Source organism: Eschrichtius robustus, chromosome 3 (genome assembly GCF_028021215.1).
Source record: "Eschrichtius robustus isolate mEscRob2 chromosome 3, mEscRob2.pri, whole genome shotgun sequence".
NCBI lineage: Eukaryota > Metazoa > Chordata > Mammalia > Artiodactyla > Eschrichtiidae > Eschrichtius > Eschrichtius robustus.
In genome coordinates, this window is record NC_090826.1 from 29,213,766 (window position 1) to 29,241,058 (window position 27,293).

General features: G+C 36.6%; 1 protein-coding gene across 3 annotated transcripts in view; it reads left to right on the plus strand.

Annotated features, from left to right (window-relative positions):
- Positions 1 to 27,293, plus strand: part of AGO3 (argonaute RISC catalytic component 3) — a 117,566-nt gene that overhangs the window by 77,350 nt on the left and 12,923 nt on the right. For all 3 annotated transcript variants that reach the window (XM_068539502.1, XM_068539503.1, XM_068539504.1), the window contains 8 exons: positions 4 to 126; positions 459 to 592; positions 3,372 to 3,556; positions 15,997 to 16,156; positions 17,416 to 17,506; positions 20,888 to 21,082; positions 21,415 to 21,549; positions 23,918 to 24,019. In XM_068539502.1, the coding sequence (XP_068395603.1) occupies positions 4 to 126; positions 459 to 592; positions 3,372 to 3,556; positions 15,997 to 16,156; positions 17,416 to 17,506; positions 20,888 to 21,082; positions 21,415 to 21,549; positions 23,918 to 24,019 (1,125 nt within the window). The remainder of the gene's footprint in view (positions 1 to 3; positions 127 to 458; positions 593 to 3,371; positions 3,557 to 15,996; positions 16,157 to 17,415; positions 17,507 to 20,887; positions 21,083 to 21,414; positions 21,550 to 23,917; positions 24,020 to 27,293) is intronic.

Sequence of the window (27,293 nt, forward strand, 5' to 3'; positions counted from 1 at the left end):
TAGGTAAGAAGTGCAAATTATGAAACAGATCCGTTTGTTCAGGAGTTTCAATTTAAAGTTCGGGATGAAATGGCCCATGTAACCGGACGTGTACTTCCAGCACCTATGCTCCAGTATGGTGGCCGGGTAAAACCTCTTGATAGTTTTTAAATTATAATCATACAGTTTCTGTGTATGGAGAGAAGGGCTTCCTAGCTAAGTCTGGAATTTAAAAAGTGTTTTATTGTTCCAACAATTTTTTTTGTTTGTTTCAAGATCAGTGTCTTTGCTTGAACTTAGTAGAACTTTTGTTTTTCTATGATAAAAATACAAAATATTGATTTAGAACAGCCTATTCCATGTAGAATATCAGATATATATCAGTTCAGCAATTTGAAATGCTTATTTTCAGCTCATTCAAATAAGTTATATATTAAATGTTTGTTCATTTTTGCCTTATTATTTCTCTTTCTCTGTAGAATCGGACAGTAGCAACACCAAGCCATGGAGTATGGGACATGCGAGGGAAACAGTTCCACACAGGAGTTGAAATCAAAATGTGGGCTATAGCTTGTTTTGCCACACAGAGGCAGTGCAGAGAAGAAATACTGAAGTAAGGCTTGTCATTAGTTTCACTTTGGGACCATTTTGTGTTTAAATTTTGTATTTCAGTTTTAAATTACTCAGCTAATATTCTAACCAGTGTTGCCTCAATATGAAGTATATTTAATCACTGAACCTTTAAAAATGTTTCTTCTCATTACTTTGATGAAGATTCCTGAATTTGTTGGTCATATCTAAGTCACTGATTCATTCTTACAAGCATCCTCATAGACTAGCTTATGTGGTATAGCAGGAGTACCATTGGCTTTTGATGGCGAACAGCTTAGATATAATTCTCAGGTTTGCCACTTCCTAGTCTTACTACCATGGATAATTTATTTAATCTCATTATGCTTCAGTTTTCACCTTTTAAAAATAGAGATAATAGTACCTACTTACTGAATGAGGATTAAATAACATCCTTATTTCTCAATTGAGTTCTTTGAAAGAGTCATTTTACTTCTCATTTTCACGTCCTTACTTTCCAAAATTTGACCTGCATCTCCACTACTTTTCCTCTTCTCCAGATTCTTTCCCTCAACAATCTTCTGTTTAAATTTAAAACAGACCCCCAAAATCTTCATTTTTCATTTTACCTGACTTAAGGCTTCCAGGCTTCCATTCTCTCTCCTTCCTTGAAATCTTAGTGGTCTGCTGAAACTGGTTACTGGAAGATCTTCAGTATCTTTGTGCTTATCAATTCTAATGGTCTCTTCTCAGCCATTATTTTTCCTCAGAATTTGTGCAGCATTAGATACAATTGACTACCTTCCTGACATTCTCTCCATTCTTGCCTTCCTGGTTTCTTTTTATCACTTTGGCTTCCTTTCTCCTCTATGCCCTCTCCTTTGGGACTCTCTAATCTTTGGGGCATTGGCAGCCTCAAGGGCTTCTGCTGTTACTCTTGTTTGAGGAGTTGTGCTACTGTGAAAAGAGCACCAGCTCCACTTGTGACTACCTCCACTCTAAAACTTTCAGGTTTCTCTTTGACAAAGAATAACATTAAAAATCAGTATAATATTAAAAATTTTTCATTTGCCTCTTAAGTCCTTTCTCCATTTTCATATATTCTGGACAAAGAAACTGAGTACTGTATGCCTTCTAACTGTCTGGTATTTTTTTCCATTTCCACTCATGCTGCTCTTTACTGAAAATGCCTCCTTCCTATCTCTACATTTCTAAATAATAGCCAGTCTTCTGTGATTTGTGATGCTGGAAATAATCCATAGTAGTAAACATAGTAGTTTATCAATATCCTCTCCATTTGTACTTGTCACTTCCTGTATAAAATAGAATTATAATTATCTGTGTAAGTTTCTTATCTCCCCTCTGGAATCTAATTTCCCTAAGAAAATGATTATGGTCTAATTTAAGTCTCCACTAACAGATCCTATAAAATATGCCCATAATGAATAGTTCTTGAGTGACGTAGAGACCAGTTTACCCCAGGTCAATTTCAGAATTTGCCTCCTTCATGTGAGAAAAATTATTTTCTATTTAATTCTGTTCACTCCTTTTTATTAGCTCCAAATCTTATGTCTTAAGGTTCACGTAGTATATTTTTTTAGTATAGTTTTTATCCCCTGGCTTTCAAGTAAAATGTCATGAGGACAGTTAAAGACAATGCTGCTATTATCTTACTTGACCTCCAGAGACCAAAGAAAACACCTCCAACTGTTTTTCAAGCTTCGAGTTATTCTTTTCATTTTACATTTGTTATTCATGGCTTGATAGAAGTCTCATAACCATTGGGCTTATGGCTCTTGTTCAGACTAACTGAAAATATTCAACTTCATACTTTCTTGAATTTAAATACTAATAAGGAAAAGGAGAAGGGAATTTCTACAAACTTCATCTCTGTCCTGAGGGAATCAGTGTTTTTGCGCAAAGATCACCCAGATCCTTGACTTAGGACCGTATTTGTTTTAAAAACAAGTAAAGTGATTGTTAAACCCCAACATTATTACTTATTTATTCTAGACTAAGTGCAGAATTTTGTTTAAATAAGAAATTATTAGTCTTTTGTTTATTCACTGTGGATAAAAGTACATTAAAGTGCTGTCTGCCTCATTTCTTTTTAAATGTTTTCTTGTTTCTTTTAATCTTTTCTGAGGACAGACTCTTTCCTGCTATCCTAGTGTCAGATAGGTATTATTGCAGAAAGAAATTCTGGACTAGGTCATAGTTCTTACTCTTGCCATTTGTCTAATAAGCATTTGACCTTGGTCAAATACTTAATGTCCCTGAAACTGTTTCCTGATTTATAAAATGGCAGTAATACCTTACCTACCACTTTCTTATGAATCTTGTCAGGATCAAATTAGAAAATGTATAATAGCTTAAATTTATCAAGCTTTTATACCATGTCTTGGGCAGCGTGCTAAGTGCTTCACATATATTATCTCATTTAATCTTCACACCAACCCTGTATTGAAAGTGGTCATTTTACAGATGAGAGAAACTGAAAAAATTTGCCTAAAATTCCATAGCTAGTAAGTAACAGAACTAGAACTGGAACCTGTAGAGCTGAGCTCTTAACCAGCATACTCTATTACTAATGTCCTTTGTGAACTACAAAATGCCACATAACTGTACAGTAGTGTTCTTAGTTTGCAAAATAGATTACTGACCCACCATTGCCCTTAACATCAGTAGTCTGATGACCTCTTCTTATATGGAGCACACAAATCTTTGCATCATTCTCCATTCCCTTCCCAAACTTTCCATTACTACTTTGTAGGTGTTGCTGACTAGACAAAGGTTTTATTTTTAGTGATTTCTCCTTCTAGGGGTTTCACGGACCAGCTGCGGAAGATTTCTAAAGATGCAGGGATGCCCATCCAGGGCCAGCCTTGCTTCTGCAAATATGCGCAGGGGGCAGACAGCGTGGAGCCCATGTTCCGGCATCTCAAGAACACCTACTCAGGGCTGCAGCTCATTATCGTCATCCTGCCAGGGAAGACACCAGTGTATGGTAAGGATATTGTATTAAGATTGCATTTTTCCTCAAGTACTCAGTCTTCCTTTTAGGGACTTACCTGGCAGTCCAGTGGTTAAGACTCCGCGCTCCCAATGCAGAGGGTATGGGTTCAGTCCCTGGTTGGGGATCTAAGATCCTGCTTACCGCACGGCGCGGCCAAGAAAAAAATATTCCTTTTAGAATTATGCTAACACATATCCTAAAACTTTCAAACATTAAAATATATTTTATAGCTATAGTATTTAAAACCATGTATTGTTACTAAAAAGACAAATCTGGAGAGCAAACTAAATAGTCTGAGACCCTGTGAAAAGAATTTCAGTAAAGGAAGCATTACAAAACAATGATTAAGAGAAGAATTATTTATTAAAAATGTCATTGAGATAACTTGAGTATCAGTATAATGTAGCGGTTAAAAGCACAGGCTCTGGAGTCAGACTGTGCTGCTTAATACCCAGGTTTTGCCAGGTATACTACCTGTGTGATACTACCTGAATTACTTAACCACACAAAGCCTGAGTTTCCTCATCTATGAAATTGGGATACTACAAATACCTAACCCACAGAAGGTAGTTGTAAGGATTAAATAAATTTACATATGTAAACTGGGTCTATGATAGCACCTGTCATATAGTGAATGCTCAATAAATGTTAGCTATTATTATTGTAAACGAGTTAAAGTTTATGAGATTAATATGTTAAGTATAAATCATTGAAACATGGAAAAACACAAAGAAAGTATAATTTCCAAACTACGGAATGGAGTATAATTATTTAAGCTTAAAATGATGGAATTCACATAAGAAAATCGTTAGATCTGACTGCATAAAAATTAAGTTTTCCATACATCACAGGTGTATAACTAAAATTAAAAGGAAACCATAGAACATGAAAAATATTTGCAGCAAATGGAGACAGCAAAGGGCTAGTTTATTATTAGTTAAAATATTCTTATGGATCTGTTATTGCATTCAAAGGAAAAAATTTTTATATTCTCCTACATTAATGAGCAAAGAATATAAACCAAAATTTCTCAAGAAAAAACAAGTAAATATTTGAGAAAATGTTGGTTTTCACCAATAAAGAAAAGTACAAATTAATAAAAGGAAAATTTTTATGCTACTAAATTAGCAAATATATTTAAATACTGTACTACCTAGTGATTGTGAGTATGCAGTGAATCTAGTATTTTAATATATTGCTGATGGCAGTATAAATTGATAATACCCTTTCATAGAAAGTATAAAAATGTGCTTGCAGTCAACAGTTCAGTATTTCCCATTCCAAAAATATGTTCAAAGAAAAGAATTCATAATGTAGAAAAATCTCTATGCACAAAATTTTCATAATGATATCTGTGACATTGAAAAACTACTAAGAACTGGTTTTAAACAGTGAGTAAGTTGTATGTTGGTGAAATAATATGCAGTGATTAAAAATGATGGTTATAAAAAAAATGATGGTTATAAAATTCAAAAGATATTTTTTAAGTTGTGATAGAATACAGAAGGTGTTAAACTCAAAGAATTTGTAAATCAAGGTAAGAACAAACAACTGAAAAAGACAAAGGACATAAAAAAGAAATGCAAATGGTCAATTATCAATGAAAAGATGCTGAGCCTCATTAGTCATTAAAGAAATATGAACTAGAATAAATTATTTTTCACCAACAATGATAATACCCATTTTTGGCAAAGGCATGAATAAATATACATTCTCATACACTGTTGATGGGAGAGAAAGTTGATATTTACCATAGCCTCCAAGCTGATATTCTTGCCTTCATTCCCTCTAGTTCACTTTCAGTCCGTTTTCTACACTGCTTCACTCAGTGATTCCGTGAGTGATTTTTCTAATTAATAGATTTTATTTTTTAGAACAGTTTTAGATTTACAGAAAAATTGAGCAGATATTATAGAGAGTTCCTATATGCCTTCCTTCCCCTGTACACAGATTTCCCTATTTTTAACATTTTGTATTAGAGTGGTACATTTAATGAACCAGTATTGATAAATTATTACTAACATATTGTCCACAGTTTACATTAAAGTTTACTCTTTACGTGTACAGGTCTATGGGTTTTGACAAATCCATAATGTCACGTATGTACTATGACAGTATCAAAGAATAGTTTCACTGGTCTAAAAATCCCCTGTGCTCCACTTACTCATCTCTCCGTCCATCTCCTTAAACCCCTGACAACCACTGGGCTTTTTATGTCTCTACAGTTTTGCCTTTTCTAAAATGTTATATAGTTGGAGTCATATGGTATGTCCCCTTTTCTGATTGGCCACTTTCAGTTAGAAATATTTAAGATTCCACCATGTCTTTTTGTGGCTTGATAAAGTCATTTCTTTTTAATGCTGAATAATATTTAATATTGCATTGTGTGGTTGTACTACAGTTTGTTATACATGTACCTGTTGAGGGACATCTTGATTGCTTCCAGTTTTGGGCAGTTATGAATAATACTGCTCAAACATTCATGTGCAGGTTTTTGTGTGAACATAAGTTTCTAACTCAATTTGGTACATAACCAGGAGCACAACTGCTGTATCAAATGATAAGACTGCCAAAAAGTGACTGTACCATTTTGTATTCCCATCAGCAGTGAATGAGAGTGCCTATTGCTCTACATCCTCTTCAGCATTTGGTATTGTCAGTTTTTTGGATTTTAGCAATTCTAATAGGCATGTAGTAGTATTTTATTGTAATTTTAATTTGCAGTTCGTTAATAACACAATATTGAGCACGGGACTTCCCTGGCGGTCCAGTGGTTAAGACTCTGCGCTTCCACTGCAGAGGGCACGAGTTCAATCCCTAGTTGGGGAACTGAGATCCTGCATACTACGTGGCTTGGCCAAAAAAGTAGAGAGAGAGAGAGGGAGAGAGCACCTTTTCATGTGCTTATTTGCCATCTGTATATCTTTTTTTTTTTTAATTTATTTTATTATTTATTTAATTATTTTTGGCTGTGTTGGATCTTCGTTTCTGTGCAAGGGCTTTCTCTAGTTGCGGCGAGCAGGGGCCACTCTTCATCGCGGTACACGGGCCTCTCACTGATGCGGCCTCTCCTGTTGCGGAGCACAGGCTCCAGACACGCAGGCTCAGTAGTTGTGGCTCACGGGCCTAGTTGCTCCGCGGCATGTGGGATCTTCCCAGACCGGGGCTTGAACCCGTGTCCCCTGCATTGTCAGGCAGATTCTCAACCACTGCGCCACCAGGGAAGCCCCATCTGTATATCTTTGATGAAATGTCTATTCCAATCTTTTGCTCATTTTTTAATTGATGTGTTTGTTTTCTTATTGTTCAGGTTTAAGAGTTCTTTGTATGTTTGGATACAAGTTCTTTATCAGATACCTATTTTGCAAATAATTTTCTCCTAGGCTGTGGCTTGTCTTCTCCTAACAGTGTCTTTCATAGAACACAAGTTTTAAATTTTAATGAAGTCCAAATTTTAATAAAGTCATCATCTTTCACAGATCATTTTTGGTGTTATAGTCTAAGTTTTATACTGTGTTATCTTCTAGTAGTTTTATAGTTTTCCTTTTTTACATATAGGTTTATAATCCATTTTTTTTTTTAATAAATTTATTTTATTTATTTATTTTTGGCTGCATTCGATCTTCGTTGCTGCGTGTGGGCTTTCTCTAGTTGTGGCGAGCGGGGGCTACTCTTCGTTGCAGTGCACGGGCTTCTCACTGTAGTGGCTTCTCTAGTTGCGGAGCACGGGCTCTAGGCGCACGGGCTTCAGTAGTTGTAGCACGTGGGCTCAGTAGTTGTGGCTCGTGGGCTCAAGAGTGCAGGCTCGGCAGTTTTGGCGCACGGGCTTGGCTGCCCCACAGCATGTGGGATCTTCCCAGACCAGGGCTCAAACCTGTTTCCCCTGCTTTGGCAGGCAGATTCTTAACCACTGCGCCACCAGGGAAGCCCTATAATCCATTTTGACTTAACTTCTGTGAAAGGTGTTAAGGTCTGTATCTAGATTGTTTTTTTTTTTCTTTTTTTGCATGTGGATTCCAATTGTTTCAGCACCATTTGTTGGAAAGATTATCTTTCTCCATGAAATTGCCTTTGCTACTTTGTGAATGATTGACTATTTGTGGCAGTCTATTTCTGGACTCTTTATTTTGTTTCATTGGTCTGTATGTCCATTCATTTGCTAAAACCACACTGTCTTGATTAATTTAGCTTTGTGATAAGTCTTGAAGTCAGATAATGTCAGTTCTCTGACTTTGTTCTTCTTCTTCCCTGTTGTATTAGCTAATAGGTCTTTTGCCTATCTATATAAACTTTAGAATCATTTTGTCAATATCACAGAAATAACTTGCTGAGGCTTTTGTTGGGATTGCATTGAATCTATAGATCAAGCTGGGAAGAATTGACATCTTAATGTTAAGTCTTCTATCCTTGAACATGGAATATCTCTTTGTTCAGAGCTTCTTTGATTTCTTTTATCAGAGTTTTATTTATTTTTTATTTTTTTAAAATTATTTATTTTATTTATTTATTTATTTTCGGCTGCATTGGGTTTTCGTTGCTGCGCGCGGGCTTTCTCTAGTTGCAGCGAGCGGGGGCTACTCTTCATTGCGGTGCACGGGCTTCTCACTGCGGTGGCTTCTCTTGTTGCGGAGCACGGGCTACAGTAGTTCTGGCTCACGGGCTCTAGAACTCAGGCTCAGTAGTTGTGGTGCACGGGCTTAGTTGCTCCATGGCACGTGGGATCTTCCCAGACCAGGGCTCGAACCCGTGGCCCCTGCATTGGCAGGTGGATTCTCAACCACTGTGCCACCAGAGAAGCCCCTTATCAGAGTTTTATAGTTTTCCTCATTTAGATTTATATCTAAGTATATTGTTTTTTTCTTTTTCTTCTATAAATGGTATTGTGTTTTTAATTTTAAATTCTAGTTGTTCATTTTTAGTATTTAGGAATGCAGTTGATTTTTGTATATTTATTTTGTATCCTGAAACCTTGCTATAGTCACTTATTAGTTCCAGGAAGCTTTTGTCAATTTTGGGGGGTTTTCTGCGTAGACAGTCATGTTCTCTATGAACAAAGAGAGTTTTATTTTTTCCTTCCCAGTCTGTATACTTTTATATCCTTTTCCTTGCATTAGCTAGGAATTCCAATACGATGTTGAATAGCAGTGGTGAGAGGAGACATTCTTGCATTGTTCCTGACTTTAGGGGGAAAACATCTAGCTTCTCAGCAGTAAACATGATGTTAGCTATAAGCTTTCTATAATTGTTATTTATCAAGTTGAGGAAGTTCCCCTCCAGTCCTAGTTTTGCTGAGAGTTTTTATTATGAATGGATGATGGAGTTTGCGAAATGTTCTTTTCTGCATCTGTTGATATGATCATATGATTTTTCTTCTTTTTTTTCTCTTAATGTGATCAATTACTTTAATTGATTTTCGAAATGTTGAACCCAGCCTTGCGTGCCTGGGATAAATCCCACTTGGGGATGGTATGTAATTCTTATACATTGTTGGATTCAATTTGCTAATATTTTGTTGAAGATTTTGCATCTGTGTTCATGAGAGATATTGATCTGTAGTTTTCCTTTCTTGTAATGTCTTTTTCTGGTTTGGGTATTAGGGTATTTTGGCCTCAGAATCATGAGTATTTCCTCTGCTTCTGTTTTCTGGAAGAGATTGCAGAGAATTGGTATCATTTGTTCCTTGAATGTTTGGTAGAATTTGCCAGTGAAACCATCTGGGCCTGGTACTTTCTTTTTTTGGAAAGTTGTTAATTACTGATTCAGTTTTTTAATAGGTACACACCTATTCAGATTATCTGTTTCTTCTGTGTGAGATTTGGTAGTGTCATTCAAGGAACTGGTCCACTTCATGTAAGTTAACAAATTTGTGGGCCTAAAGTTTTTCATAATATTCTTTTATTATCCTTTAAATGTCCTTGGGGCCAATGACCCTTTTTTCATTTCTGATATTAATAATTTGTGTTGTCTGTTTTTTTCTTGATTAGTCTGGCTAGAGGTTTATGAATTTCTTTGATCTTTTCAAAGAACTAGCTTTTTGGTTTCCTTGATTTTCCTCTGTTGATTTCTTATTTTCAATTTCATTGATTTCTGCTCTAATTAAGATTTTTTTCCTTCTGCTTGTTCTAGGCCTGTATTGTTCTTCTTTATCGTTCTAAGGTAGAAACATAGATTATTGATTTTAGATCTTTCTTCTCTGCATTCAGTGCCATAAATTTGTCTCTTAAGTACTGCTTTCACTGCATCACACTAATTTTGGTAAGTTGTATTTCATTTTGATTTAGTTCAAAATATTTTTAAATTTCTCAAGACTTTTTCTTTAATCCATGTCTCATAGAATTATGTAGTTTAATGTATAGATATTTTGGGATTTCCTCGCTATCTTTCCATTATTGATTTGTAGTTTAATTCCACTGTGGTCTGAGACCATACTTTGTATGATTTCTGTTCTTTCAGATTTGTTAAGGTGTGTTTTAGGACCATAATGTGGTCTTCCTTAATGAATGTTCCATGTGAGCATGAGAAGAATGTGTATTCTGCTGTTATTGAATGAAGTATTTTATAAATGACTCTTAGAATCAATTGATTGATGGTACTGTTCAAGTCAGCTATTGAATATATACTTATCTTCTGCCTGCTGGATCTGTCAATTACTGATGAAAGTGCATTGAAGTCTCCACTATAATAGTGGATTTGTTTGTTTCTCCTTGCAATTCTATCAGTTTTTGCCTCACTTATTTTGGCATTCTTTTCTTAGCTGCGTACATGTTAAAGATTGTCCTGTCTTCTTGAAGAATTGACCCTTTTATTATTATGTAATACCCCTCTTTATCCCTGATAATCTTCCTAGTTCTGAAATCTACTTTGTGTGAAAAAATACAGGGACTTCAGTTTTCTTTTTCTTGGTGTTAGCATGGTATATCTTTCTGTATCACTTTATTTTAGAATTGGTTTCTTGTAGGCAACATGTAGTTTGGGTCTTTTTTTTTTTTTTGGTTGCGGTGGGTCTTAGTTGCAGCAGGCAGGCTCCTTAGTTGTGGCACTCAGGCTCCTTAGTTGTGGCATGTGAACTCTTAGTTGCGGCATGCGTGTGGGATCTAGTTCCCTGACCAGGGATCGAACCCAGGCCCCCTGCATTGGGAGCGTGGAGTCTTAACCACTGCACCACCAGGGAAGTCCCTGGGTCTTATTATATTTTATCTTCCCCTCTTTTTCTCCATTTTATGGGTTTTTTAAAATAAATTTATTTATTTTATTTATCTATTTTTGGCTGCATTGGGTCTTCGTTGCTGCACGTGTGCTTTCTCTAGTTGCGGCGAGTGGGGCTACTCTTTGTTGCGGTGCGTGGGCTTCTCATTGCGGTGGCTTCTCTTGTGGAGCACAGGCTCTAGGCGCGCTGGCTTCAGTAGTTGTAGCACGCGGGCTCAGTAGTTGTGGCTCGCAGGCCCTAGAGTGCAGGCCCAGTAGTTGTGGCACACAGGCTTAGTTTCTCCGCGGCATGTGGGATCTTCCTGGACCAGGGCTCAAACCCATATCCCCTGCATTGGCAGGCGGATTCTTAACCACTGCGCCACCAGGGAAGCCCCTCCATTTTATGGTTTTAAATGAGCATTTTATATTATTCCATTTTCTCTCTTACATCAGTTATACTTTTTTTTTTTTTTTTACTTTTAGTGGTTTCCCTAGAGTTTGCAGTATACATTTACAACTAATCTGAGTTCGCTTTCAATAATTCTGTACCACTTCACAGATAGTGTAGATACCTTATAACAAAGTATTCCCAATTCCTCCCTCCCCCTTACAATATTGCTGTCATTCATTTCACCTATCCATAAGTTGTAACCACACAATATATTGTTGCTATTATTATTTTGAACAGTATCTCTTAGTTCAGTTAAGAATAAGAAAGTAAAAGGTCTTATTTTACTTTTATTTATTCCTTCTCTGACCTTTTTTTATGTATAGATCTGGACTTCCGACCTGTATACTTTTCCTTCTTTCTGAAAAATGTCTTTTATCATTTCTTTCAAGGCAAGTCTACTGTCAACAGATTCCCTTAGTTTTTTTTAAATTTTTTATTTATTTATTTATTTATTTTTGGCTGTGTTGGGTCTTCATTTCTGTGCAAGGGCTTTCTCCAGTTGCAGCGAGCGGGGGCCACCCTTCATCGTGGTGCACGGGCCCCTCACTATCGCGACCTCTCTTGTTGCAGAGCACGGGCTCCAAACGCGCAGGCTCAGTAGTTGTGGCTCACGGACCCAGTTGCTCCGCGGCATGTGGGATCCTCCCAGACCAGGGCTCGAACCCGTGTCCCCTGCATTGGCAGGCAGACTCTCAACCACTGCGCCACCAGGGAAGCCCCTCCCTTAGTTTTTATTTGTCATATTTCCCCTTCACTTTTTAAAAAATTATTTGCTTATGTTTACTTATAAATCAAATTATCTACTCACATAGTTTCAAGTGTTAAATCATTCTGGAATTCTTATTTTCAAAAACAGCACCTTTATAGCTGTCATCCCATTTGTTTTTTTCATAAAAAAACTCGTTCATCATTTGCCACTTTTTAAATTCAATTTTTGTTTATTGAGTGCTGCTGCCTGTATTTCAGTTTCTTCTGTAGTCCTGCCCTGTTTTGCCAGAGCCCTGGGACCTCTACATTTGTCTCATGTTGGTGTAGGTGATGCCTTCTATAAATCAGTCACTTGGTGTCAATTTTTTTTTTTTTTTTTTTGGCCGCGCTGCGTGGCATGCGGGCTTTTAGTTCCGCCACCAGGAATCGAACCCCTTGCAGTGGAAGTGCAGAGTCTTAACCACTGGACCACCAGGGAAGTCCCAGGTGCCAATTTTTTTTTTTTTTTTTAAACATCTTTATTGAAGTATAATTGCTTCACAATGGTGTGTTAGTTTCTGCTTTATAACAAAGTGAATCAGCTACAGATATACACAGGTTCCCATATCTCCTCCCTCCCGCATCTCCCTCCCTCCCACCCTCCCCATCCCACCCACCCAGTGAAGCCCAGAATTTTCTTCCTTTTTAAGGCTGAATAACATTCCATTGTTATGTATATACACATTTTGTTTATCTATTCATCTATCAATGGGCACTTGGATTAGTTCCACCTTTGGGCTATTGTGAATAATGCTGCTTTGAACATGAGTATACAGCTCTCTGTTCAGTCCTTCCTTTCACTTTTCTTGGGTATGTTACCAGAAGTGAAATTGCTGGATTATATAATTCTGTTTTAGTTTTTTGAGCAATTGCCTTACTGTTTTGTACAGAGTCTGCACCATTTTGAATTCCTGTCAGCAGTGTACAAGGTTCCAGTTTCTCCACGTTCTTGCGAATACTTATTTATTTATTTTAGCCATCCTATTGGGTGTGAAGTAGTATCTCTTTATGGTTTCCATTTTCATTTTCCTAATGATTAGTGATGTGGAACATCTTTTCATGTGTTTATTGAACATTTGTAGATCTTCTTTGGAGAAATGTCTATTCAACTCCTGTGGTCATTTTTATTTGGATTGTTTGGGTTTTTTCTTATTGAGTTATAGGAGTTAGTGTGTGTGGGTTTTTGGTGCATGTTGTTTTTCGTTGTTTTGTTTTGTTGGTTGGTTGGTTGGTTTGTGGCCACACTGCACAGCTTGTGGGATCTTAGTTCCCCAACCAGGGATTGAACCCAGGCCCTTGGCGGTGAGAGTGTGAGAGTCCTAACCACTAGTCCACCAGGGAATTCCCAGGAGTCAGTGTTTAATTGTTCCTGCAGTTAATGGCTTCATCAGCTTCTGCTTCTAATAAGCTGATCTTGGCTGTGATTCTCTGTATTCACCTGTTTTGGGGGTGGCAGTTTTCTCTGATGGATCTAAGACTAAGACCAGTCATTAATTTTCAGTTTGTTCAGCTTTTTTTGTTGTTGTTGTGAGGATGGAAATGATGACTTCTAATCTTTTATGTGTTGGTGCTATAGCTAATGTCCAAAGTGGTATTTTTAAAGTACAAATCTGATTTTATCCTCTTCCCTATCACCCCCTCTTCAGTAGTTTTTCATTATACAATTGGTAAAAATTGATATTTAAGATTATCTTCCAGGGGTTTGCATGTTCTAATTCGTGACTTTATTTTTTTTAATAAATTTATTTATTTTTTATTTTTGGCTGAGTTGGGTCTTCGTTGCTGTGCACAGGCTTTCTCTATTTGCAGTGAGCGGGGGCTACTCTTTGTTGTGGTGCGCGAGCTTCTCATTGCGGTGGCTTCTCTTGTTGCGGAGCATGGGCTCTAAGCGCGCAGGCTTCAGTAGCTCTGGCACGAGGGCTCGGTAGTTGTGGCTCACAGGCTCTAGAGCTCAGGCTCAGTAGTTGTGGCACACAGGCTTAGTTGCTCCGCGGCATGTGGAATCTTCCCAGACCAGGGCTTGAACCCATGTCCCCTGCATTGGCAGGCGGATTCTTAACCACTGTGCCACCAGGGAAGCCCCTAATCCATGACTTCTTACCTCTTCAGAATTCATCTCACTTTATGCTCTTTTTTCCCTGCAGAAACTCTTTGTTTATCCTCTTCCTTCTACCTGTATTGCTTCTCATAATCCATCTTCCACCCTTTACCAAGTAAACACACATTCTTTTGAATTTTAGTTCAGACATCCCTTCCTTGGGGAAGCTTTGCCTGACCTCCCTGACAAGGTCAAATTCTCTCACTTTTATTGTCTTACAGCACCTTGTTACCACTCCTTTATGTTGTTTCACAGTTACAATGTTAAATTTGAAGTTATTTAATTAATGGCTATTTCTCTGACTAGACTATAAGCTCTGTGAGGGCAACAACAATGTCTCTCTTGACTTAACATTGTATATCCAGAGCTTCGCACAGTACTAGCATGTATTAGGTGGCTCATTAAATATTTGTTGGATGAATTAATAAACCTTTTTAGAGGGCAACTTTTCAGTATCTATAAAAATGTTGAGTATATATATATCTCTGATCCCTCGATTCTACCTGTAGAAATTTATTCTGAAGCTATAGTTATACAACCAAATGAAAGTTAAATACACAAGGATGTTATTCATAGCATTGTTTGAAATAATGGAAACCTGGAAAAAGTTAAAAATATGTCGGTGTATGAGTAGCGGTTAGATACCTTATGGCATTTAAAAACAAAGTAACAGCTGTTGTTATAAATAATAAGGGCATCTATATATTGGCATTCAGAACATACTATATTATTAAGTGAATATGACAAGTTACACAATAGAGTGTATAGTATATTCTCAATTTTTGTTTAAAAGTGTTTTCCATGTGTTATATATAAGAAGTTATGTACACCAAAACTCTTTATGGTAGTTACAATGGCAGAGAGGGGGAGAGGAACAGGAAACAGGATAAGGAGAGGAACAGGATAAAAACCTTTATACAGTAATACCTCTATATTTCTAAATTAAAGTTTGGAGAATTAGATTGAAAGCTATAAGTATACTGTGATTATAACTGCATTAAAATAATGCAAATGAGAACATTATTGGAAGAGAGTACAATTAAATACTAATAAGGGTTTATGTATGATATTTTTCTCTGGTTTTTCGGTTATTGTGGTTATACTATTTTCGTGAAGACAAAAGTATGCTTCCTTATATATGAAGAAAACAACTGGAAAAAATTATCACTAAATACTTAAGCTAATCTTCAAGGCAGTAAGTATACTTTATTTTTTAGGATTATTTTTCGTATTTTATAGTTGTATATTGTAGAACACAGTTTTCAGAAATGCTGGAAACAGTTCATTCAAAAGATCTAGTTTATTTTAATTGGCTAGATATCAAGTTAAAACATTTAAGATAGACAGTATATTACTAATTGTACTCTCTTTTTTTTTTTTTTTTTAATTTTGGCTGCGCTGGGTCTTCATTGCAGCGTGAGGGCTTCTCTAGTTGTGGCCTGCAGATGCAGGCTCCAGAGCACATGGGCTCAGTAGTTGCGGCGCACAGGATTAGCTGCCCCACGGCATGTGGGATTTTAGTTCCTCCACCAGGGATTGAACCTGCGTCCCTGCGTTGGAAGGCGTATTCTTAACCACTGGACCACCAGGAAGTCCCACTAATTGCACTCTTGAATGCCCTCAAAACTCTGCACATTTATATAATCAAAAAGGCAGTATAGGGAATTCCCTGGCAGTCCAGTGGTTAGGATCCGCGCTCTCACTGCAGAGGGCTTGGGTTCAGTCCCCGGTCGGGGAATTAAAATCCCACAAGCCGCGCAGCATGGCTGAAAAAAAAAAAAAAAGGAAGTATACTTTAAATTTTAATAACATTGTTTTAGTATTGGTATAAGTTTTGGTATCCTGTAATACAGTGATGTATTTCACAAGGGGAAAGCATACATAGCAGCTTAATTTTCAGTAAAATTTGCCTTTTTATAACTAGAGGTATTTGTATTTGTTCCATAGCGGAGGTGAAGCGTGTTGGAGATACACTTTTGGGTATGGCTACACAGTGTGTTCAAGTCAAGAATGTAATAAAAACATCCCCTCAAACTCTCTCAAACCTGTGCCTAAAGATAAATGTTAAACTTGGAGGGATCAATAATATTCTTGTACCTCATCAAAGGTAAGATAAGCTAATCACCAATAAAATATTAATTTTTCTCTGTATTGCCATATCTAAGACCTATGTAAGAGACAGCTTTGATGATTCCTGCCATGGGAGATAAGTAGACATTTTGGCAAAAACTTAAGAGTTTTGATTGGCAAAATTTACAAGATTCCTTTATGAAAAATCCCCTCCCATCTCCATTTTCATTTAGTATGCAAAGTACCTCGTCCCTGGCTAGAAAGTATTGAGAATTTTATTTATTTTTCACTGGAGAGCCCAGCTTGAAGAACTTTCTCATTGTTTGGTAGTCATCTTCAAGCTGGTGTCATGAGGCAACTCACTCAACTAGAAAGTGAGGGAAGCCTTTCTTCCCTCCTTTAGGGGCTTTGGGTGGGGTTGGATGGGGGAGCATGTCAATTAAGTAAATCAATTGAGGAAGCCATATCAACTCCTGGCGGAGTCAGTGGGACAACAGATGTTACTGTTATATCACCATCATGTCTAAGAGCTCTTAGGAAGTATGACACGTAATGACCTAGAAATAGGGTGCTGGGGAAGAGGCCGTTATTTGGAGAATTGAACAACAGGTTTCCTTTTAATAGTTGAAGCAACTAGGGCTCTAAAAAATTAAATATCTTGTTGACACAGAAGCTCTTTTTTTCCTGTTTTTCCATACTGCCTCTATTTCCCATCCCTATTAAATATGAGATTCATAAATGACATGAATATAGAATTTTATCAACAACTCCAAGAACTAAGAGTCATTTGAATCTTAAAGGATACAGTTTTAAAATAAAATGAACTGCTAGCTACTTTATGACTATTAAATGTATGTTACTCAAATTTTACACTTTTGGTCAGAGGCGGGGGAGTAGTAGAGTCCCATAATCCCTTCCAGTGTGGTTTAATGATTCTTTATCTCCTTGAGAGATTACATTGGCTTAAAATGTAAGTAGATTAAAGAATGATTGATACAAATCAGTGGATTAATATGAGGAAGTTTATCATTTTATGCCTATTAAGAATGCTAGCAGCAGTTGACCTTTGCAACCACCAGCACCACTGCTTAAGGCAGAAAACTGCTCTGAATACTTCACTTAATAGAGATTCATGAATTAAGAGAATAAAGCTGTCAGTAGTTCAAGCCTATGAAGTTGTCTATAACGGACCTCCTCTGTGCTATGCCAGCAACTTGCAGTTGTGTTGCAGTAGTGTGAAATAGGTAAAAGGATAATGAAAAAAATGATCTAACTCTTTTTAAAACTGTGTTTAAGACCTTCTGTGTTCCAGCAACCAGTGATCTTTTTGGGAGCAGATGTCACTCATCCACCAGCTGGGGATGGGAAGAAGCCTTCTATTGCTGCTGTGAGTATCTTTAGACAGGTTTATCTTATCTAAAGTTTAGACAAAGATCAACATTTTGGTTTTAACTTTTTGAATTTTAATGACATTTTCTTTGAAACCAACTTTTATAAATATAAAGTTTAAAAAATGTATTTATAAAGTTTTATAAATATATATATCTATATGTAGATCTATCCAGAGCCAACTTTCAGATGTTCTTTGGGTTTTTGAAAAAAATGATATCCTCTGGTTTGGAGGCTACAAGTTCTGTATATATCTATTAAATCAAGTTTATTAATTATATTACTCAACTCTTCTGTATCCTACTTTAATTTGTCTGTTTGACCTCTCCATGGTTGTATATTTTCAGTTACTTTTTGTAATTCAGAGTTTATGTATTTCAGTAGTGTCTTTGTTACAGAAAGATGCATTACATATAAGTTTGCTGGATTGCATTTTTTTCAGTATAAAATATCTTTCATCTTTGTCCAGTTTAATACTTTGCACTTGAATTCTTTATTACTGCTCCTCTTACTTTTAACATTTGCCTGTTCTATCTTTTGCCCACCTTTATATTTGTAACCTTTCTGTGTCAGTTCAAAAGTGTATTTCTTACAAACTTCATAAAGCCAGATGATATTTTACCCAACTTGAAAATTGCTTGACACACCATTGTAGAGCAATTATACTCCAATAAAGATGTTAAAAAAAGAAAGAAAATTGCTTGATTTTAACAAATGTCAACATTTTGAAAATGTCAACATATTTTAGGCATACTTGATAAATTTCAGAAATTAAACTGTAAGACTTTTTATATATTTTTTCTATCATTCATTATAATCTTTACTTTTAATTTTAAAAATCTGATAAATCTTAATCTTTCCTTGAAAATGATAGTAATATTAAATTTTTCACTTATTTTTCCAAAGCTCTTTTCATTAATGAAGAAAATTGACTTTTATCTATTAATAAATTATATTTCCTTGTATTCTTAATGTTATGCATAAATTGTGTACATTTCAAGTGTCCTAGAGGTAGTATTGAGCAATCTCTGATAGTCATTAAAATGTTCCTAGAGAAGATAAAATGATGCAAAATTTCTAAAGACTTACTTTGGATTTGCTATTTTAGGGTTGTTTTCCAAGAAGTTTAAGCACTTTTAAATTCTTTTGGACTTCTGGGTTGTCATTGTCCTTTTTTGCTAAATCCATTTCTACCAAATATTCACTTTCTTTTATAATTATCAGAGGTCTTGTAAATAGAATTTGATTATTTTTGCTATATATCTTCTATTCCCAAGAACTTAAAGACTAGTGTGAGAAACAATGTAAGTAATAAATGCCATATAGTATAATAGATACTACCATGATAGTGATGTAAATTAAAATTGCAAAAATCTGGTGTGTTGAGGAATTTCAAATGCAGGGAATTGGAATGTAGTATAGCAGACTGTGAGGCTTGTAAGATTTTGTAAGGCGTTTTTTTGCCATCAGAGGGGGTATGGATTTATTTTTAGCAGTGGAAAAGAAACGGTCAGGTTCCTTTTTTTTTTTTTTTTTTTTTTTTTAACTTAGAGAAGATTAAAAAAAGCAGATACAATTCCATGTACCTAAAGAAGTAGACAAGTTCTAGCTCACTTTTTTTTTTTTTTTCTAGCTCACTTTTTTAAAAACTCTTGGTTATTTTCTAATCTGACCTAAGACTGAAGAGAAATGTAAGAATTTTCCATATCTTGGTTTCTAATAAGATGTTTAAATTACTGACAGGAATTTAGGTACTCTTTTGAAATAGTTTGTTTTTATTTATTTATGTTTTAATTGATGTATAATTGACATATAACATTATTTTAGTTTCAGGTGTATAACATGATTTGATATTCATATATATTGTGAAATGATCACTACAATAAGTCTAGTTAACATCTGTCACCATACATAGTTACAAAAGTTTTTTCTTACGGGGAGAACATTTTTGTTGTTGTTGTTGGCTGCACCGGGTCTTAGTTGTGGCACACAGGATCTTTCCTGGTGGCGCGTGGGCTCCAGAGTGCGTGGGCTCTGTAGTTGCAGCGCGAGGGCTCTCTAGTTGTGGCACCCAGGCTTAGTTGCCCCAAGGCATGTTGAGATCTTAGTTCCCTGACCAGGGATCAAACTGGCGTCCCCTGAATTGCAAGTGCTGAGAACTTTTAAGATTTACTCTCTTAGCAATTTTCAAATATGCAGTACAGTATTAACTGTAGTCACCATGCTGTACATTACATCCCCATGGCTTATTTATTTTACATCTGGAAGTTTGTACCTTTTGAGCCATTTCACCCATACCCCACCCCTCTGGCAACCACCAGTCTGTTTTCTATATCTGTGAACTCAGTTGGGATTTTTTGTTTGTTTTTTGTTTTTAGATTCCACATATAAGTGGCATCATATGGTATTTGTCTTTGTCTGACTTATTTCACTTAACATAATGCCCTCAGGGTCCATCCATGTTGTCACAAATGGCAAGATTTCATTCTTTTTTATGGCCAAATGATATTCTATTGTATGTATATGCCACATTTTCTTTATTCATTCATCCATCAATGGACACTTAGGTTGTTTCCATGTCTTGGCTGTGTAAATAATGCTGCAGTGAACATGGAGGTGCAGAGGTCCATTTTTGAAGCATGACTTTCTTATAGATACTACCCTGGAAGAAAGAGAAGCTGGAGGTAGAATAACCAGCTGGTTCTTGGCCCAGGCTCTGATCAGTGATGTGTGAACACTTTTAAATATTCTGGTTCCAGTGATCATGCTTCAGTAGATCTGTGAGTGACTACAGTCAAGGAAAACTTACAAGTTCATGCTTCAGAGTTCCCTCTGCTCCAAACACATAACAATATTAAGACACAGAGAGAAAAAATTAAGATAGCTACTCTCAAAACCAAGATTTAAAATTTATGAAACATAAGAGTTCTTAAGATAATGCCAGAGTCATCTTGAATATGGCTTCTGGGGTAGTTTGCTAAACTGTAAGAGCTATAAAGAGAAATCAAGAGTTTGAATGGGCCCTCTTTTTTATTTATCTCCTTCCTCTATGTACATCTCTTTGTCTTTCTATCCTTACTAATATTTAGGTTTACCAGCAACATCTGTAAATTAGAACCAAATTGTTAAATATAAAGTACAGCCTACTTATGGGAAAATAGTTTTTGACCCTAGACTGGGTCTTTTATTCTGTTCTTCACTGGAATTATCTATTTTTATTACTTTCAAAATGAACTGTGATAAATAGTTAAGGTTATAATAAAATACAAATTTAAATGAAATCCTTTTCCTTTTTTTTCAACTTTTTTGTGGTAAAATTCATATTCATATAGTTTTGAATACCTTAATTTCTATGTTTTCTTTACTTTTTTCAACCTAGGTTGTAGGTAGTATGGATGCCCACCCAAGCAGATACTGTGCTACAGTAAGAGTTCAGAGACCCCGACAGGAGATCATCCAGGACCTTGCCTCCATGGTCCGAGAACTTCTCATTCAGTTTTATAAGTCAACTCGGTTCAAACCTACTCGTATCATCTTTTATCGGGATGGTGTTTCAGAGGGGCAGTTTAGGCAGGTTGGTTGCCTGGGATTCTCATCATACTGTGGTTAAATCAGATACTGTGTTTATAATATGGTGTCTAGTTCTGAAGTTAGGAGCCTTAATTGAGAGTTCCTAAAGTCAAATTTTGATACTTCCTTAGATTTTCCCTTTTAAAATATTTACTGGATATGTAAGCCTTGATCGCTAAGACCATGCTCTGATAATAGTTAAAATGGAATAGAGAAGTATAATTAGCTGTGAGGTGATGAGTTTAAGAAATTCTAAGTCTAAATCATTGTCTTACTTTGAAGTATGTATAGGAGAACAACTGACTAGATCAAATCTTTCCATTTCATCTTCTCTAGGTATTATATTATGAACTACTAGCAATTCGAGAAGCCTGCATCAGTTTGGAGAAAGACTATCAACCTGGAATAACTTACATTGTAGTTCAGAAGAGACATCACACTCGATTATTTTGTGCTGATAGGACTGAAAGGGTAATCTTACATTTATTGTAATACTATTATAAGCAAAGGTTATCTAACATAGTTCATAGAGCACTTAACAAAGGCTCTCTGCCAACAGCAGAGTTTCTGATATATAGTAGTGGGTTACAGCAAAGCAGATTGATTATGAGTATAGAAGCATCAAAATAAGTTAATTTTTAACTTTCTAGAATTTCTAGTAACACTCCAAATGTTCAAAATCCCATTATACTTTTTTGTTGTTGTGAAGAAACTCATAGTTTTAAAATTGCTCTTTTTATTCATATTTTCCTTAAATGTTCAGAAGAAAAAAGGTATGTTCTATTTTTAGAATATCTTGTAAAAATTAATTTTACAAGCTAGAGACATTCTAGAGTGATTAGTGAAAATTCATGCAAACTAACTTTCATTTTCAGTGCTCTGCCCCCATCCTGCAAACCTTAGAGCAGAGAAATCTGAGGAGTACAAGGGTCAGTGTCCCCTTGGGAAAGGGGATCAATAGAAAAGACTGAAAAAGAAAGGAGTGTGTCTTGTCTTTGGTACATATTTGGTCTTTGATTACACTCGTTGTGTAGCTTTGGGCAAGTAACTTAACATCTCTGTGCCGGTTTCTTTCTGAGCAAGGTTTGGATAATATTAATATTTGCCTTATTTGGGTTTTTGAAAGGATTTTTTTTTAATTAAAATATGTAATGTACTTAGAACGGTGCTTGGCACATGCTAAGCACTCAGTGGAGGTTACCTAGTTGTAGAGTGGTGGTAATGGTGGTAGTGATAGAGAAAAAGAGGGCATAATGGCAGGCACTGTTCTGGATATTTTTTATAAATTTAACTCATTTAACCCTCACAAACACTATGAGGTACTTATTATTATTATCCCCATTTTTCACAGTAGGAAACTGTGGCACATGGAGGTTAAATTGGTAGAGCTAGGACTCAAAATAGGCAGTCTGGCTCCAGAGTACTCTTAATCACTGTCCTATACCACATCTCTAATAGCAGTAATGATAGTTTTATTTTGGCCTCCATGTTGTTAAAGGCCTGTGCCCCAAATTACATTTCTGTACCTAGAAAACCAAAGGTTTCTTCAAAAGTTAGATCAGGAAAACCTAAGTTAGATTTAATGATTTCTTGCAACTGATGTTTAATTGTGCCTTTCCTTCATTTGTTTGCTTCTCTTTCATCTTTGCTCTAAATCTACTAATCATAATAGATGAGAGATAATTATAAATGAGGAAATAGGCACAGAGAGGAACATACTGTGCCCTAGATTTCATGACTAGAAACTGGTGGAGCTCTGATATGAACCCAGGCATTCTGCCGCCTCTCTAAAGAGAATAAAACTTTTAAATATATATTAATTAGGAGACTTGTATGTTAAGAATAGGCATAATTTAGTAGTTTATGAACTGTTTTCTTTATTTTGTGATTTGGTGAAGCTAGCTGGTTGGTCCACACAGATATAACTCCAGCCACCACCTGGTAACAGTCCCTCACACAGCAGAAATAATGTCTGAGTCAGTAAAAGAGTCTCTGATTTGTTAGCCTTGTAAACCTCGACTTACAATTAATGATTTTAAATATGTTAGGGATAAGGAGGTAGAGGTAAGTATATATATGCATTTAAAGTGTTTTATTAGGAGACTTTCATTATCAGGAGTTTCGAACTTTTTCATTTACATCATGTATTACTCAGAGAAAATCATGGTGTCTGTTTTCTTACAAGATGTTGAAACTGCTAATATGAAATAAAAGAAATAGGGCCTTTGCAGTCATTTCCATGTCTGACTCTCAGTTATGCCCTTTATTGTATGCTATTGGGCAAGTTATTTTGTATTCCTGAGCTGTAGATTCCCCCCAGACAAATGGGAATAATACCTAACTTGCAGGATTATGAGGATTAGAAATAACGTATGTAAAGTCCCTGACATATAAATGGTTAACAAATGGTGACTCTAGTTGATGCTGTTGTCAGCATTCTTTCTCTCTAAAAATCTAGGGTTCTCTGAGAAAAATGCTAATTTTCATAAAACTGCACATTCAAGAGTACCTGCTCTGCACAGATGTCACAAATTGGAGCACTTAAAGTAACTTTTTAAAAAAAATTTTTTAAGTTTTCTACCCGTATTGCGATCAACTACCAGCCAAGCATCAGTAGAGACTAATAGCTCTTTGTTATCAGCTTTCACTTTCAGCAACATTTAAGAATAGGAACTAGGACTACAATAAGGTCTGCTCTTAATGCCTGCTTAAGTAATATTTCAAGCCGGAAGTAGTGAAACATGGAATCGGCCTGTGTATTTATATCTTTTTAAAAGTGCTTTCGGACACATTCTTTACCTTTGTCTTGTTTGTTTAAACTTTGACCAAACAAATCTAGGTTGGAAGAAGTGGCAATATCCCAGCTGGAACAACAGTTGATACAGACATTACACACCCATATGAGTTTGATTTTTACCTCTGTAGCCATGCTGGAATACAGGTAAGCCTATACTTTGGGTGAAATGTTTTTATTCAGGAACTTCTGTTCTTAGGCATATTTTTTTAATCTCAGAAAAAAGAGAAAGAAATATTCTTCTCTGCACTTCCGATTGTTTCCACAGGAAATTAGATGAAACTTTCAGTAACTAAATCATATCCCCTTTTTCACCTTGAGAGAGGGACTTATTTCTACGAAAGTACCAGAATATAAGTATTTTAATAGAAGGCATCTCCCTAAACTATGTCCTTAATTTAATGTAAAACTTCAAAAAAAATCTAAAATACCTGATTGTTCCTTTGATATATTCTTTTTGATAATAATACTTCATAGAAAACTTTGACATTTACTGGCAGATATTGAGCATGTGAAAGAGTTTAGTTGTAGAATTACAGCTTTAAGTTTCAGTTAAATAATTCTAAGTCTTTTCTTATTTTCAGAAAATCTTTTTGTAATTTGTTAGCTATACTTAGTAAAACATAAGCTGTCATTCAGTGCTTCTCAAACTTTCCAGCAGCAGAGAGTGAATCCACATTCGCAGGATATCTGAGAGAATGTAGCCCAAAACTATTTTAGTTTACTTGCCATTGATTAAAATAGAAATTTCAGGAAGATGTACCTAACTGTATATCTGAATCTTAAAGCTTTATATGTCCCACATACACTAACCCCAGTTTCACTTTTAGGGCTTTAAAATTATTGTCCTACTCATTTATATATGTTCTTATAACTCCTCCTGTTTACAATCAATGTGGTACATTTTCATGGTGGGTGGCAACAGTCAGCAAAACAAAGTTAAAAGTACCTTCTGAGATAAAATCTATTATCATTCGAGTACATATTTTAACCTTAAGTTTCTCTCCATGTATCCCAAGGAACCCTACTGCTATGACTTTTTAGTAAATATAATGGAGGGGGAAAAAAGATTCTCTATTCACGTAAATTTTAGAAATGCTGGTCAAACAGATTGTTTTTTTACTCTAGAACTTTTGGATACCATTGATATGCAAACGGTTATTATGAATTTTCAAGACAGGACTATTTCTCCAATGTATTTAACCAGAAACTTTAGGGACCAATATTTTGGGGGGACACCAAATTGAAACTTTGCTCTAGTCAGCAAATAACCAGGAATATTTCACAGGGACTTTCTGGGCTTTCTCTAGTTGCAGTGAGCGGGGGCTACTCTTCCTTGCGGTGTGCGGGCTTCTCATTGCCATGGCTTCTCTTGTTGCAGAGTACAGCCTCTAGGCATGCGGGCTTCAGTAGTTGCAGCGCATGGGCTCAGTAGTTGCGGCGCACGGGCTCTAGGGCGCACGGGCTTCAGTAGTTGTGGCAGACGGGCTCAGTAGTTGTGGCTCACGGGCTCTAGAGCACAGACTCAGTAGTTGTGGTGCACAGGCTTAGTTGCTCCATGGCATGTGGGATCTTCGCAGACTGGGGATCGAACCCATGTCCCCTGCATTAGCAGGCAGATTCTTAGCCACTGTGCCAACAGGGAAGTCCCCAAAGACCGTTCTTTACATGTCTTCCCAGCTTTATTAGACTTACCGAACTTCTCTGAGATCAAAAGGAGGAGTCTTATTTTTTAACAGCTAAAATTAAAATCGAATCATTCCTAACCAGTATGAGATAATTTTTTTGTATCACTACTTTTAACTTTACCAGTGAACAACAGATCCTTTAACAACGTTTTGGCCAAATTCCGTAACTTCTTGACATTTATGTTGGCCATATTGGTGTTTACAGCTTAGTTCCATTTCCTCCCCTCCCCATTTTATTTTGAGATAAAATTCCCATTCATTTTTAAAACTTAAATTTACAAATAAAATTAAAGCTTGGCGTTTCCCTTCTACCCTTCATCTGCCCAAGACAGGCTCTAGAGCTTTGGTCCCAGTGTTTTGAGTAGGGGAGGGGACCATGGCCTGCCTCTGAGATACCTCCTTCCCCTCCTCCTTCTAGGGCTCTAACTCATCTGGTACTGCTGACTGCCAGAATGTCAGTAGTGGGGAGATGACACAAGCCTTTCTCTAGTCCATTCTGATTCTTTCTAATCCCTTAGCCTCCATGGAGCTGAGGACCCTCAAAGGGCAGCAGTGTCCTTCTTTAGCCCCATCTGTGGTATAGACCCCAGCCCCTTCTTTAGGTTAGATATCCCATTGCATGGCTCCATGGCCCCTCCTTCTCTACTCAACTTCATTTTTTTAGACTCCCAGAACTGCTTCCAAGAGCTCTCATCGCTCTACCTGTATGGAGTTGGGAGAGTGGGCCTATGGACTCTGAGCTCAGGAATAATCCAGTTGGGGAATGAGATGGGATAGTCTCTCCCTTTCTAACAGGCTCTCATCTTTACAACTGATTCTCTTGGAGTGCCCCTTACATGTCTTTAGGGGAGAGAGAGTGCCTTTCCTCACAACTGAAATTCTGTATTTTCACAAAACTCTCAATCTCTTCCTATATTGAGAGGATAGGGGTAAGATGAGAAGGGGTCAGAGCCCGGGATTTGATTGTAAGACCTGTCCTGAACTGTCTCCTCTCGGTGAGCCCTTGAGGGAGGATAGCTGACTCCAAAGGTTTGTAGCTCTTTAGAATGTAAGATGCTTAGCACCTTTAGTCCCCTGCTTTGGACCTTAGTTGAAATTCTAGGACAGCAGGGGAAAAAAATCCTACTTACCATACTGTTAGAAACACATTAACCGGGTGGAGCATGTGACCCCTCTGACCCACCAAAGGAAATTCTTCTGAAGACATAAATGTACCTGTTGAGGAGGGGCAGCGTCCTAAATTATAACTTCCTAATATGAATCTCCAAAACTTCGAAGATGTTCTTCACTGTGATTTAACATTCCTTTGACTCCACTTTAATTAGCTCTCTCTACCATTTTCTGTGGGTTCCTAACTTGGTCTGTTGCCCCAACACTCAGCACATGACCCCTTCCTTTTTTCTCACTAAGAAATTATATTGTCAGTCATGCCTACTTTCTTCCCTCCTTTCCCACAGGAAAAAGGGTCAACCTGTAGGATTGTTCTCATTCGCTCTTGCCTGCCTTAAGTTGGCCTTACTTCACCAGTTATCCTCTTTCGTATGTCTTCAGTCTCTTTTAAGCTTCTGATTCCATTCCCTTAGCTTATAGTTATCCCCGTCCTAAAATACAGTTCCTTGCTCCTGCTGTTCTCCTTTAAGGTGCTGTCTTTCTACCATTTGTCACCAAACTGTTCTTAAAAGGATAGCCTAAACACACTCACCAAAATGGCTGAAATTTTAAAAGACAAACAG